Source organism: Varroa destructor, unplaced genomic scaffold (assembly GCF_002443255.2).
Source record: "Varroa destructor unplaced genomic scaffold, Vdes_3.0 BEIS01000006.1, whole genome shotgun sequence".
In the NCBI taxonomy this organism is placed as follows: Eukaryota; Metazoa; Arthropoda; class Arachnida; order Mesostigmata; family Varroidae; genus Varroa; species Varroa destructor.
Genome location: NW_019211459.1, coordinates 20,423,871 through 20,445,458, shown reverse-complemented (window position 1 = coordinate 20,445,458; position 21,588 = coordinate 20,423,871). Strand labels below are relative to the sequence as shown.

The 21,588-nt window shown below is 40.6% G+C and overlaps 1 protein-coding gene across 7 annotated transcripts in view; it reads right to left on the bottom strand.

Annotated features, from left to right (window-relative positions):
* Window positions 1–381: 381 nt before the first annotated feature.
* put (activin A receptor type 2 punt) overlaps window positions 382–21,588 on the bottom strand; it is a 35,378-nt gene continuing 14,171 nt past the window's right edge. For 3 of the 7 annotated variants that reach the window (XR_002674617.2, XR_015329760.1, XR_015329761.1), the window contains 6 exons: window positions 10,636–11,477; window positions 10,311–10,400; window positions 9,759–9,918; window positions 8,441–8,619; window positions 6,857–8,132; window positions 382–5,325 (listed from right to left, as the gene is read on the bottom strand). Coding sequence is in view for 1 of the 7 variants with exons in the window: in XM_022812699.2 (XP_022668434.1) it covers window positions 7,811–8,132; window positions 8,441–8,619; window positions 9,759–9,918; window positions 10,311–10,400; window positions 10,636–11,477 (1,593 nt within the window). In the remaining 6 variants the exon portion in view is untranslated. Of the gene's footprint in view, window positions 5,326–5,367; window positions 8,133–8,440; window positions 8,620–9,758; window positions 9,919–10,310; window positions 10,401–10,635; window positions 11,478–21,588 lie in introns of those variants that run through there. The other 4 variants (XR_015329762.1, XR_015329763.1, XR_002674619.2 and 1 more) reach the window with 4 other exon arrangements.

The following is a 21,588-nucleotide window of genomic DNA, read 5'->3' as shown; positions in this document are numbered from 1 at the left end:
CTTGAAGTCTATCTATGTTAATTTTTTAATCACATTTCTAGCGCTATGGCCTACGTTTCTGGCTGGAAGGATGGAGTCGTATGTAACTTAGTTATGAGTTAGCTTTCCATTCGTACGAGATTTCGGAAACATGCGAAGGACTGTTGTGAAAGGACCATAGCTTTTGAACAGTTAGGGCCGACGTATCACGTTGAATCCATTTGAATTTGGAAACGAAAAACAGAACAGAAACCCTTTTTCTCGGCCACTTTTTAGGGATAGTAGTATCCCTAAAACGTGCAGAGAATGAAAAACGTTTACCATAGAAATTGTCGCTTTCACTATTCCGGCCTATTAAGAAACGTTAGAGCTAGAGTAAAGCAGACGGAAATAAGCACACGATTTATTTTTTTATACATTCATATAACCAATCAAAAATATTTATTCACAATAATAGCATTGTTATTACAAGGATCTGTTCAAGCACGTGTGAGGCTCTAATCCTCGCACCCTTCGAGGCAAGCCTTCGTCTCACTCATTCAAATCAACCCCTTTGAAAAATCACTTTTAGCCACTACTTTAGAACCAATAACACGTGTTCATTAACTTACTCTACCGCTAAAATCGTTTCCCGTTTGTTCTTCTGTGTGTCGATTCATGTTATTTGCACTCCGTTGTTGTTGCTGTTGTTGTTGTCATCAACAATAGATTTTACTGTTGTATCATTACTGATAACAATTATTTTTAATATTATCGTTAGCCCTATTATAACACTAACCAATTCGTATCTAACAGTTTTTTTGGCAATATATATTTATTGTCGCAATAAAGTCCCCTCCCACCCCTCAAACATCCAAATCGTTTTTAGTAGATAGACGAACAGTGTTTTTTTTTTTCTCTAGTTGTAGGGGTAATCGAACCTCAGTATCCAGATATATCAATCCACTGTAGGCATTGTTTATCCATACATACTATAGAACCGTATATATCATAGGTATATTTATGTATATGTATATTACACTATATGTATATGGTACAATATAGGTATCGCCGCAGTATTCGGCAGGGCCCCTTCTGGTGGAGCTTATTTTCCCCCCAACCCACTAAGCATTGAATATGAATGCTAAAAAATTATTTATATATATATATATATATATATATATACGTGTAGGTATAAATAGTGTTCTCAATTGAAAAATGAAACAGCGAAGCGCGGACCTGCAAAGTCTTTCCGTCATATGTTTTTTCGTCTTGTGTACAGCCGCGAGGCGTCGCCAATAGATGAAACAACGGCCTATTGAGCATATAATAGTACTATGTGAAGTGATAGCGTTCGTTAGGAAGGATAGTTCGTTAGAAAAACGTACGTAGACATGGTGAGCGCGTCAGCGACGTTGAATTTCGCGCTGCACGCCCAAACAGACCAATAATTGTCCTGCATACAAATAGAACGCACCTACTTTGTTGAGTGAGGGAAAAGGAAGAAAAGATAAAAAAATATTTGCTCGCTCAGATAAACGTATTTCGTAATAGATTGCAGCGAGAAAGGCTCCATGTCAGGTCCAGAATCAATGATAAAGTAACGATATTGGTACAGAAAGCAATTTCATAACCTAAGCGCCCATATACATATATATGTCCATGGAAGGGTTTGCCTGGATTCGTATGGGCATCTAAGTGTATATCTAATCGACATTCAATACAACGACATCAGCGTTTGATTGTTCTCTCAAATGTTCTCTCCCAGCGTGACGCTCACTCACCTTTTGTTTCCTTAATCAACTGCCTTATAAAAAGCGGAACACAAGCGTCCACCGGCTATGTATGTCTATATTAATCTCATATTGAATTTCTATTGTGCTAAACGTATTGTACGCTGCCAGGTCAATCACCCCAGGGGGGTCACTAAGCACAAGTTTAGTAACTTTTTTAACTCTTTTTTTCCATTTTTTTTTTTTGTAAGCAAATTACGTGATTTTCAAAACACGAACGGACACTTGCCTACTCTACCACAATAGCCCACCTGGGCAGCAATTACTGGAATATTTATGTTCCATGTATAGGGCAACGTTTTGTTATCGTAAGAAAAAAGAAATAAACCCTGAACCATTGTGTTGAACGAGGATGCTTCTTTGCTAGAATTTCGTAATAGGACTATTATTATTATTATTATTATTATTATAATTTCTATAATTACAATATAAGGCCAGAAAATATATATTTTTGTGAGCTATGCGACGCACGTATGAGATCCATATGATGTTACGTGTGGGTGTGTGTGTGTGTACGTATGTATCTATATATCCATATTGAAATCATTCTTCTTTTCCCCTGCATATATATGTACATACAAAGTAACGTAAATATATTTAATTATACATACTTATCTAGATATCCGTCAAAGTATCTTTGTCTTGTTTGTTTAAATTTGTGGGCATAGTTTTCGCGTGGTATCTGACAGTCATTTTATGATTATTGGCATGGATGACCGCGGTTTCAGACTAAGACGATTGATAGGCTCAAATCAGTAGTTACATCAGCTAGCATTGACGATGTCCGCTAAAGTTGTAGACCTTCTGTGTTTGACTGGCAAACATTTACTTCTCTAACTTGTGATGCAAACGTCTGCAAATGCTAGAAATATGGTACACTAGTTTGAACCTCACAGACCTTATGGCTAGGTTCGATGTTAGGTTTAATCTCGACTACAGCATCCTTAACCAGGTCTGAAGTCTCTTCGAATTTCCAAACTGAAGTTTAGATGGTCTGCTCCACGTTTTCCCACTTAAAGCCGCACACATTTTTTGCTTTGGATCAGTACATCGATTACAGCTGATTTTCCGACATCCGAGCGGAGTTACATGTGATGACTAACTTTTTTTGCCAGTTGTCATTTTGCTTCAGTTTAATTGTTGCGCAGCAGCACTGAGTGACCGAAACATCACTAGCACCCATTACGTCGGCGACCTTCACATAAGAGTTACCATGAAGGTTTCAGCCAGACAAAACCCTTTAGCTGGCCATAGACAGTGTTAACGCTTTACAACTTCGTTCTAACACCTGTTGCCCGCAGTCGCAACATTATGCACACGTTTCATGATATTAGTAAATCTATCGATTGGAAATACCTACCTTAATGCCTTTTTATTTAAAGTCTATATCAATTTCTTTTCTTTGTCTGGTTTGTTCCACGCCCCAGAGTATCAGGCTGTATTTGTTGAAGACTTTGCCGCCAGCGATGAACCGCATGTGCGATGACAAACGAGCCAATGAAAAGGCTTTAAAAATTAGGTCCTCCAGCATACAGGCACACGCGAGCCCGTACACTCAGACGTATTGAACATGCATTTCCTGCCTCGATTGGAAGGTGTGCACAATAAAACTCCGCAGCCATATATATGTTCTTTCACTTATTATATTATCCTCAAGTATATTTGGCCTCATCATTATCATCACTATCATAACTGTTACGTATATAGGTGTTTCTCATATATTTTTTTACAAATATATACATTACACATATAATTATTGGTCGGCCTATATAATTTTGCATTTTACCAAAGAACCCGCCAAGCAAAACTTGTCATGGTAATGAATATATAACACAACAACGAAATGTACATTATGTTATACTCTTTGTTATTATTACAACTTAAGAGCGCGTAAAGGTATCATTTGTTCGAACAAAATAATCGTGAACAACAGGCGAAAGCACTCGAGACGCCGACGCCCTCCTGGACGTGGGCGCGCTTGTTCTTTTAAGAGAATCGGCGCTCTAGGCAAAAGACGTACTCACGCTTATTCACGCATGTTCAGAAATAAGGACAGACTTTCCAATAATGGCTGGCGGTTAGATGGACACGGTCGCGCTCTAAATCGACGATATCGATCGTCGTTGGGTCAGATGGTGGCAGGTTTGTTTTTTTCTAGAGCCTTCAGTTGCCGGGATCGGCTCGAGCCACGTTTTAGCAGAGACGATGCACAAAGGTAAGACATAAGAGAGTTAACGGATAACGCTGCTGATCGTCGCGAAGTTTTGATGCGATCTGGACTTCGAAGTTATTCTGCCTAGACCAAAGAATTCCTATTAATCATGTCGCTCACCACTCATAGTGATTTTCGATGTGTAGAAGCATATAATGGTATTCACCGTAGTCAAATGTATCACTCAATTTACATTCCGCTGGTTCGTCGATCTAACTTAGTTTAATAACGAGACGCAAGCTGATTAAAAATCCTATTAGATAACTGAATGTTTAAAAGCCCAGCGGGTCAGATCCAACGAAAACCTTACAAAATAATGGCGCTGAAAATCGATTTTGTGAGGTTCCGAATTCAAGGTTGCCTTTCTGTAACGAAACGTTATGGTCTATTTAACAGTTAGCGAGCATCGCCACACGGTCTTCAATTGCAGTCCCTTATTTTTCGCTGTGTGTCGAACTTTTTTTTTACCGATTAACTAATTCACGAATGTAACTGATAAAGCCTAACGTTTGCAGGCCTCTTCTCACAGCAGCATGTACACGACAGACATCTTAACATTCATACAATTGGAATAGTTACGATCAAGCACTAGACATGCGAAAATCTGGAGAATCGAGCGAAGTCCTTTTACGCTAATATTTTCATTGTTTCCACCCCCCAGGGGTATCATTTCGGATGGTATTTCGTAAACGAATAATCTTTGGGCCGAACCAGAGCATGTCAAGGGCTTGATGTCACTCGCTGCTCGTTCAGTAAATCAAAATCAGTAATAGAAAATTTAAAAAAATATATTTATCTCATTATGGTGGCTTGCTCCTAGTGACGGGAGACCATGTCTGCGCGAGTGTCAGACATGGGAGCGCGACATATGCAAACGTTGGCACAGCAGTTTCCTTTAGAGTTGCCCATTTTTGAAAAATGCCGCCAAACGCTCGACAATCGCAACGAGACGATGCGAAATAGCATCACCATAAACTACTCATGAACGTCTAGCATGGGTTTGCTATACCACCAGTTCAAGTGGCTTACGAGTTCTGTCGTCGTAGACAGAGACTGAGGTCGTCGACTAGTCAAACGTCATTTCGATCGCATCCGTTCATTCCGTCTGTTACTACCGTAATGATTTTTGCGACTCACCGAAACGGCCGTCGATTAGAGCCTAGCTTGTAGCCTCATTAATGATCACATTATTCCAGGTTCTGTCGTCCTGTCGCGCTCCCAAATTGCGCCCTTCTCCCATCCGCGTGTCATCCACTATGGTCTTTTATCTATCTATATATATTGACATTGTACAATTGAAATTCGTCGATCCCGTCACAAATCGTACCGTTGTCACAGGACCTGGTCACGAATCGATGACTACTAAAATTCAACCGGAATACAATAACCATTGAAGGCACAATATTATGGTTAGATTTGCTAATATTTTATTAGTACATTGGGCATGTCTGTTTTGAGGGAGCAATTGCCAGAGTAACACATGTAGGAGAACGTTGACGAATTACATAAACAAAATCTAATTTTATATAGTGCTTAAGCTGTTTGTTTGCTATGGAAAAAAAAAACACCTCATGTTTGGCTATGGTCCAGTTAATCGGCGCCGATTAACCTCTAAACATTGTAGGGTGGATGTTGGTAAATGGGTTTTAGAGCTCTAACGTTGCTGTTATACTCGTCCGCGTATATATACGGCAACTAAATTGGGATAGACTTTGCTCGGGCATCTCTTATAACGAGCACGAGTTCATAGGCCGTCCTTAATTTTAGGAGAAAACCTGTTCTTTCCAGGACAAAATGACAATGGCGGAACACAGTGCGCCGTTTTCACGATTTGGGCGAAAATTAGCCACTAAAAAATCTGTTCACGTTAGACGTTCTTATTTATCAATCTATTATAGTCTAATATTAATCCTGAGAAGGTAAAAATGAAACTTTACATTTTTTGTCCTAAACCGGCGATCCGTGTTAATAGCAGTTTTTATGCAATTTTTAAACAATTCCAATAAGGAAGATTTCCATGAGACAAATCATAAATCTTCATTAGGTTTTAGATTTTAACAGCCGAAAACTTATTCAAAAATTAGATTAGAAAAATTAGGATTAGAATTCAGAAATTAACAGCCGTTTTAGAAAGGAGAATGCCAACTAGATGGGTCGTCTGTATTAAGCTTCAGCAGTTACTGTTTTTTGCCCCTTGCAGATTTGTGGCTGTTTTTAGCCCTCGCATTTTTGGAAGTTCCGGCCTGTTAGCAGCCCAAAATTTAACTCCGCTTGAATTTTAATTGTGCAGCCTATGGAGGCAACACTTTGGCGGATGTACGCCTAGCAATATAGCGCGGGTACTACGAATAAGCTACCCGCATATCGAGAAGAATGACTTTGAAAATGAGCTGCTTAGGTCTCGAATCGAAGGTATAATCACGGTGAACCAGGGTTGTATTGAGTAAACAGGAATAACACTTCTGGCGTGTGCAAAAAAATTGAATTGAAATACCTGTTTTTATTTAGAGATAGCCTTAGAAACAGTTTCAATTTAGGTGCCGTACCCATATATATACGTATATACTTTACCACCAAAAATGTATGTAACATGTGAAACAAGTACTGTTATTATTATAAACGTAGTATTATTCCAATCGGTCTGTGTAAGTCTAAAATAGAGGGAAGTATTAATTTCTCACTACTCTGCATGTCGGTGCGAGCAACTTCGATCGAACTTTTCCGTTACTCCTTTCGCCCTAGGGCATTACAACATTTTACTTTTAATATAAAGTAACTATATCTCATTATCGCTCTATTGTAGCGCGCTGTCAGCGTTAACTAAGCGATATGTTTATCACTACTATTAATGCCACAGATGACTTCAGATAAAAGTTGCAGTTTTAACACTCACTTATGAACTTCGCCGTCTTGCCTCTCACTTGACGATGCGCTTTACTCACGTTGATTCGCCCTTTGCAGAAGTCCTGCTGCCGGCAGGAGCTACAGTTGCAGGACGTAATGTTTTGCTTGAACCAAGGTCGGTGATATCAAGGCCCAATTGTGGTTGTTTTACGTAGTAGTCATCGGCGCAATTTCATTGCATCATTGGTACAAAAACGATTTATGCAAGTTAATCGATCAGGAAAAGTGGTTATGTTGTTTTTGTTAGAGATGATTCTTATGGGTGTTTGTAGAATAATAGCATGCAAAGGATGTGTTGACGCTGCTGCCGATTTGTTGGATAAGGCCATTCAAGAGGCGATAGTATACGAAGATGTATACATACATACTACTTGCGAATTGGACTCCGTCTAGTTTGCAAGCAATAGACCACGCGAGATCATCGTGAGTCACTCTGAAGATGATGAAATTGTGCGAAATTGCCCTGCCGTTCGCCGTGACCTAAAGTTCCTGCGGCTTTCTTCAAAGCCGTCATATTTATAAGCAACGGATCATTAGCTCTCGAAATATTTACATACAGGAACGTATATATATGAAATGTTTTTTTTCTTTTCCATACTGATCTCGTCTGGCCAACTATGCAAAAGCGCCGCAGACAGGACTTAGCTTTTCCAGCGGCTCTTCTGCGGTTTTCTCCATCGACTCTGACAGACACCCGCCGAAGTAAGCTGTCACACGTAAGTGTCCTTTGTAGTCATTGCCAAAACCATTTTACTGGCCAATCTCTTGCCGCACATAGCAGGGACATCGAGAGCACAGATTTATGCTAAGGCCGAACCTGGCAGTTTACCAGCTGCGACTGAAATATCACGAGTTAAAGACATGATTTCTATTGTTTATTTATATAGTGTCGATTGCTGACCTTCTGTTGGCTAGAGCAGCAGACAGTTTAAGAGAACTCCTCTTAGACAGCCACGTTGCCATTAACCTGGTGGTACTGCCGATGATGTTGCTGAAGGTTTTGTAGTTGTTGAAGTGGCTGGTGGCGTATTTGTTGCGTTTGTTGTTGCTGTTGTTGTGGCTGCAACTGGGCATGGTTATTATGGCTGTTAATGCATTGACTGTGTTGCCGTGGGCCGCCTAAGCCATTGATCACAATTCCGCCATTTTGCTGTTGGATAATAACGCCGCCGTTTACCATTCCGTTCTGTGGGAGAAGCGCTGATTTCTCGTCGGCGATCTCGGCCGCCCAACTCTGGTTGACGTCTCTCATGAGTTGTTGGATTCTTCATAAACGTTAGCAGAAGATATAGGAAAAGATTGGACATAAAAGAACAAACAAAATAACACATACATGTTTAAATGATAGTCGACAGCAGAAGTGTCTTAATCTTTGACACGTGTATATGTATACATTAGTGAATTATCGATGACCATGTACTGCAGCTTAAACGATTGCTATATGGTACTTTTACTCGATCAGCTTTTATTATCAACGCGTTCTGTGCCAGTTGCCACCTCCGGAAGAAAACGGGTGAACGATTATGTCCACGTGATCCTACAATTACAGCGAAAAACACGCTCAAACTCGAACCTTTCATGAACGGTGCAAGCGTTTAAACGTGCGTCAGCGTCTGAGTCCCAACACTCTTCCAGCGTTGAAACGAACAACGCCAACCGGCTATCTTCACGCCACGAGTCGCGAATCGGTGGACGAACTTTTCGTGTGACGACGGTGTCCTGCATGTCCTCGAGAGACGGGTGCGGTCCCACCTTCAAATATAGTACGTATGAGCAAATGTGAGTTGAAATATATCGTGCATAATGTGTGTATAAACTTGTGATGTATAGTATATCGAAGAAGGCACACGATTCAATCGCACAATCGCAACTCTACCTCGTCTAATGAGGCTAGCTAAGCTACAATACTGACGCGCTTTCATCCGTATAATGGAAGTTTCTCGTACTCGAAGGTTCACTCGTAAATTTACGAAACTTAGAACAGAGAAAAATTGAGAACAATGTTAGTACTTAAAGACCCTGTTATTATCTCCGGACACGCCTGCGGTTCGTCTTCAGTCTTTCACTTAGCAGCCAGTGGTTATATAGCTACGAGGTTAAGGTCCTGCACTTCAACGCTTCCCTAGTAATAATGTCCAGACGTTTGAGATACGTTAGGTCGAAAGCATTCGCCAAACAAACAAAGCGTCTCCCACGAACCGTAAACTGTTGGAGAGCTCGTTTCAACAAACGATGAAAAAGCCAAAAAACTATCGTAAGAATACAATACAAATGTAATGAAAAACGAATCATATATAGGGACGAGAAATACACACACACACACACACATTGTGCACTGTTTTGTCTATCGTTGGCAGGATCTAAGCCTTGATCTTTTAATTATACGAGGTTGTATTTAAGTATATTCTTACATAAAAGAGTAACACAGAAAAAGGTAGTGTACGGAAGAATATCTTTATAACATTAATCTAGTTAATATTATGCAGATTGTTCTTCTAGAAGTTCAGTGAGAGTGATCATACCAATGTAATCTCGATAGTATATGATAGTCTTACCACAGAACCAATAAACGTTAAGACGATCTTCGACGCAACGATGTAATGAAAAGACGTAGTCGCGTTTATGGGTTATACTAGATAATTGTCTTATTCTCTAGATACACAAAATTCGCTCAACGGTAGATCTATCATTTTTATAAAAAAAAAAAGGTTCATATATTGCATACCACGAAAAGTTGCTCAGATGTGTATTAGTAAAAGCATATATTATACAAAGAAAAAAAATATATAAAAGAGTGAAAATATAAAGTGAATGAGCGTAAGACAAGCGTGTCGCCATATTGTAACGTTTGCTTCAATGTTAGGTGTCTATAGATCCCGTTGTCTACCAACCTGATCTTCGAAGGGCAATCTATACTCTGGGAACGGGTCACAGTCGGAAGTTCTAGTGAGTATTTCCCACAGTGTCAAAGAGAGCGCGTAGATATCAATTCGCTGGAACGCTTCCTGGTCGAACGAGATTGCCCCCTCAAGTACCTCCGGGGACATGTATCTTATAATGGGAGCGCATTAATTACAAACAAGAACGAACACAAACGAATACTAGAAGCACACACAGAATGAAGTGTAACTACTCAACCTAAAGTCAATATTTTATATCAAACAACAACAACAACAACCAGACCGGTTGTACGTTTCCTTAAACTCTACCTAAATCGACAAGTTGGATGAGCCTGAGAGCCATCAAGAAGGCGTGTCTGTATGCATAAATACCTACAATAAATGCTATATCGTCAAAACCGTGGTCGCAGCCAAAAATAAGCGGGTCAATGTTTATAAACAAGATGAACCATGTTTTACAAGTTCATCCAAACTGCTATACAGTACCTCTTTGGCTACGTTGTTTAACTTTTCATTTGTGTGTGTGAACTACTAATAACTTACCGGCGAGTTCCCACCTGACCGTGGGTCTCTCCAATGCTCGTTCTCGGCTCGAAGATTATCGCCAGACCGAAGTCGGCAATACATGCCGTCCTAAAATACATAGCCGGAACATACAGTTATATCTGTTACTGTTTTATCACTATCATAATTACTAATGTTATTCATTCTGCGTATTTTCGACATACCGAGATCAATGTCAAAGTTCTAATTGTGCCTTTTAATATGAGCTCTTATTTTGTAAAATGTGGCTCTATGTGTACAACAAACGCTTCGAACGCTACGAGCATACGAGAAGAACCTGTTTTTTCAGTAGACATTTTCTAACCTGTTATCCTTTAAGATAATATTCCTTGATTTGATGTCACGGTGTGCCATCGCTGGCTTATAACAGTCATGTTTTGTCGGCGCCGCCTCTGTGTGCAGGTGCATGACGCCTTTGGCGATCGAATCAGCCAGATGCAACAGCTGGTCATACGTGACCGTGTTGAGATGCAGGAAATCGTGCAGACTGCCAAGTGGATGCCACGCCGTCAACAACCAGTATTCGGTGAGCCCTGTCTGCGCGTTAGTCTTCGGGCCCGTCCCAAGGAAGCTCAATACATTTAGGTGTTGCATTTGCGGTAGGCGGTACACTTCTTTTTCTCGCTCCCAGCTTTGTTTCTCATTTGGCGGGAACACCTTGACGGCAACATCTTTCCCATTGTGTTTACCTTTCCAGACTGATCCAAAACGACCCTGTGCCGCGGGCTCGACAAGTGTAACGCTATCCACATCCGATGAACTCTTCTCGAGCTGGTTGTCGTAGCCGAACTGATTAGACGCGTGACGCTTCCGATTCTGCCCGTACTTCCAGCGAATGATAACGCCAATGATGGCGAGAACGCCAATCAGCGGGATCACTGTGTACTTCCAGCTGTCCGTGAAGCTCGATTGTTCGTGCGGGAGCCAGTCGTCCGAGTCGACTGCAGGCTTATTCGCCGTAGGCGTTGGATCTGGTATAGGCAGTAGGGGAACGAAGTTTTGGTTGCACATGTAGTCGAGACAACAGCAGAAGACTAGGTCAGCATCACCGCCCCGCCGCTTATAGCAGGCGCTACTATTTTCGCTGATGGCGGCCTTCTCGATACACTCGTGCTCACCTCCGGTCCAACATCCTTGTAGAGACAACTGCACAGAACAGGGAACGAGATGAATAAGCCGCCAGATAGAAAGAAAAAATGACAATAATAATAATAATTGTTAGAAGGGGGCATAGCATACGAAACGAGATGGAATATGGATGTGATGGCAAGCGATGCTGTAACGGCGAATGCCCGCCCCCCTGCACTGTATTGTGGAGTCATTTACGTTTTACATGCTGTCATTTAGTGTGACTGACTCCTCTTTAAACCAATACGCTTTTGACGGGATAGGATCAGATCAATGGAATCATCGAAGAAAGACAAAACGTCGACAAAACAGAACTACTTTCGAGGTCAAATATTGATCTATAAATATAGGTGTTCTGTTCAGGTAAACAGGTAAACTTTAGGGAGCAAAAACGCTTTCACACACAAAACTCGTTTTATAAGGTAATAACATGTTATACATACAGGATAATTACGGATGTTTTTTGAGCAAGTTACAAATAAATGTAGAAACAAATTGTTGAGGAGCAAAATTTATCAACGATTGCGTTGAGAGGCTTTCGATGGGGCTAGATATGATTAAGAAATATTACTTTTTTTTTTTTTTTTTTTTATTTAAAACTTCAGTGTATGATGACACTACTTCATTGATCGTTAAGAGTTCGTATTCAAAATATTTCTTGTTCTTATCGGGTTGAATAAAATGACTTTCTTATCACGCGTATTTTGATGTGTTGTATACGCATGCGACTCCTTAAAATACATAACTAAAGAGTTATATCGGCACCGAAGGCATCTTTTGAACTCATCTCCCCCTATGTGGTCGTCAGTCGACGCAGCTGCTAGTAATGTCGGTCCGGGCAAGGTCGTCTTTAATCAAGCCTTGGCATAATTGATCGTTTCCTTAAACTAGGAGAAATTTCGTGACTATTTTCCCTTTTTTTGTATTGTTTAAACGTGAATCTCCGCTGACCAGTTTATTCTCCTCGCGTGTTACTGTGAGCCACTGCTCTACTTCCGTGTACGGCTTGCCCGACGACCGTCTTTACATATAACAGTTTAACTATGTGGGTAATAATTCAACTACCTGAGAACAGGTTGGGTTCCGGTACTATGGGTGGTACTTTAGGAGAGGGAAGAAACAGAATTCCAAGGATAGTAGCTCCGTATCTGTCCTTTGCTTGTTCAGTCGCTCGTTGCTCTAGCTGGATTGGCCTACCCAACCTTAAAGAGGTCATCAAACAACTTACTGTTGATATCAAGTTACTAGCTGTACGAAGATCAGTGGTTCCAACTCCAGCTTCTTCTGCTGTTATTTGCGAAATAATTGCATAATATATGCAACTATGATATTGTGGGAACGTGACCTTCTGGAGTAATTCGCTTAGTTTGCCCTTGTCTTGTCGGCCGTCCGCCTGAACGACTCTGCCCTTTGACATCCAATGATTGCGTTTACACATCGCACACGGCCATTTACCATTGTTTCTTTTTCTAATAGCAACAGTAACGACGCAGCCGTTCTTTTAGTCGACGGTTTGTTTTTCGATGGTAGATGTGTAAGGTCGCGCTGCTCCAAATAGTACAATTTTTATGCCAAAAAAAAAGGTTACTTAATTTTTTGTAAAAGAAACTGATTTTTGTTGCTGTTGCTTTTGACTGTGTGTTCTATGCGCTTCTAATAACTGCAAAAATCATAAAAATAGATGCCTCGGCGTAGGTTGCTTCTCAGTTTACTTAGGATCTTCAGATCTTTTTTTGTATCGTGCTTTTACGACATCATTATATATGATTTAATCGAAATCAGTGTAAAGTCTAAAGATAACATGCCGTACAAGTTGGTCTTATACCCGCTGCAAGAACTTTTGTTCCCAATATGTTCCATACTAGACACGCATGTATGGCAAATGGCAGCATGTGCTAGCCGAATAGTTACATGTAGAAATTTGGTTTATTAACTCGGAGCCTAAGATCAAGTTTTCTTCTACTAAAAACGCAAATCAAAATGTCCGACGCGTAATTGCTATATTTGTTAATGCCAGTTGACAATTGTTAATGTATTAATTTTTCATATTTGCGTTGTTTTGCCTAAAGTGCATGACGGGACGTTTATAAGTTGCAAGTTCTGGGTCAAGTGCCCATGTCTGTCTATAAAATTGAGCTAGCATAGTTTGCATTCTTCGATGGTCCCCTCCCGTAACAACGGTAAGTAGTACATCGCTAAGTTGTTAGTATACCCCATAGTTTGATATCGGGATCTCAACAGATGCGTGAATTCGTAGAGCATAATATTTCCCCTATCTTCAGAATGGACCACTAAGCTCTATCTTGGTCATTTCAACGTAGAATGGATTAGCATGTTATAGAGATTTTTTAGATATACGTAGTTTTACCACTATCGGGTGCATAAACTACCTTTGAGATTGTTGTACGTGTCGTCAGCACTAGCGGCCTCGACCGCCCCGCTCGCAAACACGTCGCGAATGTTTATTTTTTATTTGACCGATCGTTTTTTGTTCGGTCGCGTTTTAATTATTTGTACTCGTAGTGCTGCGGCATCTTCTGTGCTACCTTAAAAATTCTAAGCCGATGTGCCTCTCTTTGCACGTGCGTAATGTTTGAGAGTCTCTTAAGGGACTGTGACCGGTTACGAGATCGCAGGCGAGTGGCCTTCAGCCGCTTCTTGTAAGCCTTCTTCTTTCGAGTTGAACTTTAAAGTCACTTCTATTTTAAGTAGTACTCCTGTTTTGAGACGCTCGAAGAGAGCAGTTCAGTCTTATGTTTAGCCATGGCATGTTGTCCTTCAGTACTCTGTTTTCGGTTCGCAGAATATTTAGAGAGGATTTTACAGTCAGACTTTTCCCAGCTTTCGAGAATCTGTCGCGCAGTGTCCACCACAGCTTCCTTTATCAGCATTTCATGCCTTTGCTTTGATGACGGTATTTGTGCCAGTTTACAAGTAGAGCATTAAACACTGTTGATCTTGTCATCATCGTCTGAGCTTTAAGCGGATGAGATGCAGCCCCTTGTAGTGCTTCGAGCACTTCGAACCATTGTTGTTCTACGATAGCACGTTTTTAAATAATATTTTCTTTTCATTCGGTTCGATGACATGTACTCCATAGTAAGGACAGGCAACTACATGGAAAATATTTTTCATTTCGGTACAGGGCATCCTTTGTCTGCATGCGTGTGCTAACGCTCGGAATATGGAATACTCTAAGCAGTAGTAACTTTCGATAATGAAAGGCTTTTTTCGCTAACTAGATCACTGAGTGAAGCTGACCAAGTCGTTGTAGCAACAAGAACCAACTGCTCAGTTGACATACATTTGACAACCGGGTCGCATGACGAACACTCTAGTATTGAACGAGGTATCATACAGAATAAGCGGCATTTTTACCTCTGCCAGAGCCTCAGATCTCACCGTGTGAATTTTGTAAGTACGGTGAATAAATGCGCTTCTGTGCAATAGCATCTAGCCTATCTCTCAGTTGACCCTCAGTTGATGTTCAATCAACGATTTGTGTAAGCGGATACATAAATCCACCAGCTCGGCTCTGTCCACTCATTGTAACACATGTTGCAGGGGCAATTAGATGCTACAAAGGGTAAACGAACGGTGCTTCACTGGGCTTACTTACACGTTGATTGAAGTCCATCCTATGCTACATAAATGCTACACAATTTGATTGAAAAAAAAAAAGCTAACTCACAAGCATTAGACAAAAAATTCTTCTTATTTTCAACACGCGCGTGCTGAGCACCTACAATCCACAGCAAGCACCAATAAAGTCTAGCGTTTTTCACTCAGATTACGCAGCTATTCGAAAAAAAAAATACAAAGCGCACTCAGCTTTCGTTAATCACAATAACGTCGTTATAATAATAATTTATATAAATAATAATTTATTCAGAACGAGAATCCGACTATTGCCACTGAGTATGAAAGGCTTGTCCTGGGTGTTGGTCGCATTTCGTTCACAAGTCTACAACGCTCTGGATTCCTAGAAAAACATTTCTCCTGTAGGTACAACACTAACGTCGCGGAATGATGGTCACGTTGCTTCTCGAGGCAGCGTTTAAGCTCCTTTGTTAGGTAAAATGGGGAGCCATTTGATCAGAGTGGGTCCGGCTAAGTAAGGGATCATTTTTGGCCAGGGCCGGGCAAACTAGTGATACTTCACATTCAGTTTCTTTAGCTCCGAGTCTGACAGTCCTCCGTAAACCTACCGTCCCAGTAAGGCACTAGTGGTCAGACCTAAAGAATTAATGGAAGACTCCACCCACAAAAGGGCACTCGTAAGGCCTCTTCGGAGAAGTCAGGTTGTAGAAGGCGCAATCCCTCATTAAATCACGCATGATATGAACGATACTGAAAGCCAAGAAAACGCTTAGACAGGCATCGTCAACCCAGCGGTATCTGCGGCTTTCTTGAGAGCGCAATAATTGTAGGCGGACGCTCAGAACATGCCGCCCTGACCGCCTCAGCCATATCCAGTTTACGGTTAAAAATCAGACACATGCTGTGTCATATAGCTTTCAGAAGGTGTAGAAGACAGTGGATTTAAGTGGCAGTCCTAAGTATAATAAGTGCTGTGGTGAAGACGACCTAAGGCCAGCCAGGGCTCACGCGTGTCTTTTCTCTAGCTAGACGTACATTTATTTTTTCTAAGTCGGAAGCAACTGACAATAAATGTATATAAATATATACAGACGAATCGGTGCTGTTGGTAAATTAAGCCAAAATACTACATCGATATCCTTATTTGCCTCTAAGTTTTCATCACCATGAAGCTTCAGGCTTTCCTTGGTTTTTCTGCTAGAAAAAAATGTTTTCTGTGGACGCGACGGTTAGCAGCAAAAAGAACCGCTGGTTGATCTAGAAAATGTTTCCGTTATGGTTGGGTAAAACCATAGTCTAAATTTCCTAAAAACTCTGGTTGACCCACAGCAGCTACCGTGAGGAATCGTGGACCACATGCTTTTTCGCCGAGTGATGCATCCGTTTGCATGAGCAGATGGCTGTCTATGTATATATATATATATATATATATATTTTGGTCTTTGTAACGGTGCAGCGGTAACGTGTTCGCGTGCAGAAATAAAAAACTGGGTATACCCACGCGGTTTTTTCCGTAATCAAAAGGGCCGCCAACCATTCGAAGCAATGCTTAATGCAGCCGGTATCATACATGCAACTGGATATATATATACATATATATGTTCCATAACATAAACTAAAAGCCGTCTTGTCGGCTATACCTGAATTCGCTTAATTGTCATTTATAACACGTGCCTTGCCGAAGGCTGTTTAGCTAAGCTCAACATGATAACGTCGACGCGCTCACCGTAGCTATTGCCGAGAGATTGAAGGTTTACACATGAAAGCGTTTTATAAAGCGTTTGTTTCAAAAAAAAAACGTCGCATTTTAAAAGAGAAACAAAAGGGAGAAACATCAACGGCGTCAGATTCCATCACCAGAACAGCATAGAATAGCTGTTTTGTGGAAGATTAACGCACAATAGACGTCTTTTTCAGTAAATAAACGACCAGTTATGCATAGCGTTGCCTGCTTCAAAGCACATATTGTTTAAGTCCAAGAAATCTAATTTCAGCTACACGAAATATTTCAAATACGCATATCTTTTATAGAAAGCAACATCAATCTTCAGTTAAAAAATACAAAATAGTTGTTGTAATAAAGGGCCCGGGTAATTCAAAGGCTCAAATTGTACTTCGTCTGAGGTGGGAACTTTGTCGTGTCCCACATATTTAAATTAAACGACAACATTGCTAATATAAAGACCTATATGCCGAATTGTTTGTGTGAGACCCAAAGACAAGAGCTATCATTCTCATCTCGGCAAGAGAGGCTATTCGATACAACCATGAAAAAAATATCTCGTACAAAAACCCATCGGATACAATCTGTTCACAGCGACTATTTATACTAGTCTTCGCAATAGCGTAGTAGGTAACGAATTTGCGTCGTAAACTTACGGCCACCAGCTGGTCTAGGTTCAGATTCGGGCGTAAATATACGTGTAGTACCAAACGGGAAAAAAATACGCTTGTCAATGGGAAGTTAATGAATTGGGCCTGAACTGGTATATTTTAGCTAATTGATTATTACTAGCTAGTTAGTATTAAATAGAAGTAGAAAGAGTAATTGGCTGAGGAAATATGTTTTCTTCTTTAATTTTCTCTTAAATTCCAATCATACGAGCGGTTCGCATCGCCATTTTGATCTCAACGTTTGAATCAAGTACCAATTATTATTCCATCAACATTTTTGAGATAAGTCGCATTTCTGTACCACGAGCAGCGTACGTAATCGAAATACCGTCTACGTATTTAGCTTCAGATTAGCTAACCCGCCGCAACAAAATGAAGCTCTGATTTTAGTTGAAAAAGCGTCTGCGTCAAGCGTTGTTTAAACCAGTACTCTCATATGAATTCTGCTTGCAATACTTGACGGGACAATTGAAGTGCATCGAGAACTTATCGTGCACACGTACGCGCATACACTATTGGTGACGTCATTAATCTTATCGCTATCTATTTATTTTTACCTAGACCTAAGATGAGTTTGCTTTTTCGAGAGTCGTGGACGACGACTAATATGGCTATAAATACATGCTGAGAAACTCCAAGGTTCAAGCAAGCCTTCAATCGGTATCTGTTGCTACCGTACACGATTGTCAAATGAAAACGCTACAAATCATTATTTTCTCATATGTGGAGTGTAAGTGCTGACAGGTACTTTAAAAAGGATAGATATTCTATGATTATTTTAGATCTGCTGTCGTCAGTTCTAGGGCTATCAGTCCAGACAGGCTTACCTGGCAGATAAACCGGTATATCTGTTTATAAGGCGCAAATACATATCGAGAAAACGCAGTATTTTATATGAGTGTTTGTACTGAGAAAAGCAAAGAATATAAACATAATAGAAATAACAATATCAAGTGAATAAGCGACTCCAAAGTTTCTCTCCTTATTATTATTAGCAAGTCAACCGTAAAAAAGTGGGTCAACCGTACGCTTATCCAGTCCGCCGTAGCTGTTTCCGTAAAATGATTGTATGCTCTATTTCAGCGAAAACTATTGTGGACGGGAACCTTGTTTTACTTCGTCCCTTTCTCGTCTTAAACGTTTTTATCGACCAACTTACATAAAACATATACCAACCATATTGGACAAGTGACAGTGCTACGACGATCACGGCCGCGTCTTGTAGAGACATTTATAGAAATGTTTCTCTCTCTCATATATGTTACTGCTTCCTTTTGCCACCTTCGGCGTGGCTACATAAATATATGCCAGGTGATTTATTCTTCTTCTTCTTTTTCTAAATCACTTTTCTCCCACTTCTAAATCAAATTCTCCCAAAAGGCAGGTTTTGGCTAGAGTTTTAGTTGTTGCTAGTGGCACTAGAGTGCGCTGCTACCTAGCAGTTACCTAACAATGGCTGCGCTTAAAATGTTCTGCTAAATAATCTCGTTCATCGCCGCAGTCAGTAGAAATATTGACAGTAGCCACTAGCGACTGCCAGCTGAAAGCAGACAAATCTGGTTGGCGGCCAAGCCATTGTAGAAAGCATGGCGTGGCGTAGCCAAGCCCCATTGACCACGCACAGACAATTATTATACTATTTTTTTTTTACTCGACAGTATATAGCACCCAAGCGTTTCTTCGAAATTTCATACGTTTAGTCCGATCTTTCTTGCTCCATTCTTGTTGCATTTACCAAACGATATGCAAAAAGTAAATTTGCAGAGTTTCGAAGCTGTCTGGAGCAACGACCAACAACAGTATCAGCTTTCAGTTCTTAGATAGTATTAGATAGCATATATGGTCGTGTTCCAGTGTTCCCGCTGTATCTTTCGATTTGCGCTCGGCACCGTTTCTAACTTGAATGATTACGATTGCGATCGCTATTATTTATAATATGTTCACAGTTAATCAATCCCAAAAATTGTGGGGCTTAATGGCCAGCGCGACATACACAGTTAAAATTATAGAAAAAGAAACGGCACCGTTCATTCCACTGTCTCAACGCACCTCTCAGCCCTAGTACGATGCTACGAATATTGGCCGCGGGTACAGGGCATGCATGGGCTTATTTATATGGCCGGTTTGTGGGTTATGAAAATCTGGTGGTGACGCGGTGCGCGCCATTACAAATGAATGGCGCGGACCGCGTCATGGTGGACACAAAAAAATTAAATGAATACTGGATGCTAATACACATCCAATTGCATTTCCTACTTTTCCCCTTGTTCCTCACTTGCATGTGTCATATATATATACACGGGGCTTGTTCATGTTGATTTTGTTAGGAAACAGGACGAACTGGAGTTTATTGCAGGGTCCATTCGATATTAAATCAGCTTTCGCAGCAGAAAACTATTTGTCTACGCGAGACTGGCTATAAAACGTCATCCGTGTTTGACCAAATTCGCTGATTTTTGGTCGAAGAAGTGACCGTAATGGCAGTGAAGCTTTACCTACGGGAACTATGATACCGGAAAATCATAACCGTGAATTAGGCAGAGTTGCAGGTCTTGTACAAAAGACACACAAGAAACGATAAAGGAAACAAAATCAATTAATTAGCCAACGTGAGCATGCAATTAGTATGACCAGTTCCAATGAAAATGTCCTGTTCCTCTAGAATTGCCACGGCCCGAACGAGGTGCGGTGAGGCACCGTTGCTGAGCAGAGCTACACTTATTAATTCCAATACAGCATATATTAGAACACGCAATATATATATCGAACAAATTGCTGTTGCAACAAGTATCACGGTAGATATGATTAGGGTCAAACTTGAAAATGAAAAATGTTGATTGAAGGACAAACGTGCTTCGCATTAGACACAAATTGCACAGTACTGTATCATAGAGTTTCTTTCCAGAACTGACGTGGATGACGTGTCACGCCAGCAATTACGCTCATGTCATATGTAGAAAATAAGGATATAGTAAAAATAACTAAATTCAGTCATAAATAGTCAGTTAACCAAAACCGATGGTGGACCGTACGTAGGTATGATAGCATGGATAGATAGGATGAAGCAGCAAGAAACGCCTGCTGTACGGTGGGTCACATAAAGAAGGAATACTTGACAGTGTGACGCATGTGGTAGGAGCTTTAGGTAGCATCAGGTGAGACCTGAGCAAATGGGAAAGAGAGAACCTGCCATTGTTGAAGGGAGGTGGTAGCTTAGGGTATCTTAGAGCTTTCTCGATTCAACTAGCATTCAATGCTGTTGCACACCGCAAAAATAGATTGTGAGGTCATCCATTGAGTAAATTAATTACTCTGTACGCAGTGGCTTAAACAGGACAGCGTCTTGTTGAAAGAAAGAAAGAGATCAAGGGTTGCTGGTTCGAGTCCCGCCAGTGACGCATACTAAATAATCCGTGCAAACGGGAAAAGTTGTTTGTGGTCCTAGACGAGTTAATGTATAGAGTAAGAAGGTAAATGAGACAGCTTTCTGCAGACGATGAGTAAGCTTGACAGGTTCGAGGCCCCTATACTTCGCAAGAAAAATATTCGTAGATACGACACACTTCCGTATGGGAACAGTTAAGCGTCTGTTTGTGTTATCTGCACTCAGAAATATGTGGGGGATTATGGAAATACCCCGACCTTAAAACACATACTTAATGTGGAAACGGAATTAGCAGCTGACTAGCGTAGTAGCAACAGTACTTAACATTGTAATGTCATTCTGTACAAGGTTTTTGGGATAAATTGGGGCAAAATTTACATCGTTATCGAAAAGTCGCATCTAACTGAAATGGATGTGCAAAAAAATGTACGTGTATGATCATTTTGCACGCGTTAACAGGAACATACGTGTACCTACTGCAATAGCCATTGCTTTGGTCACAGATAAAAAAAATCCTGTTGTAGCTTCTTGAATAACTTTTTAAAAGCAATCGTCGGTGAAACCATATTGATATCCGCAGACTCGTTGGGCCCTCGCTCAGACACGTCGGACACGTAAATAACTCAGCGGATACTACTAATTCGTTTAGGCTGTTCGTAGGTTAAAAAAAATCCCGAATAATCAAAATATTAAAAAAAAATATACATATGCTCAAAAAGATAAAAAAACGAAACTTACCTAACAACCTTA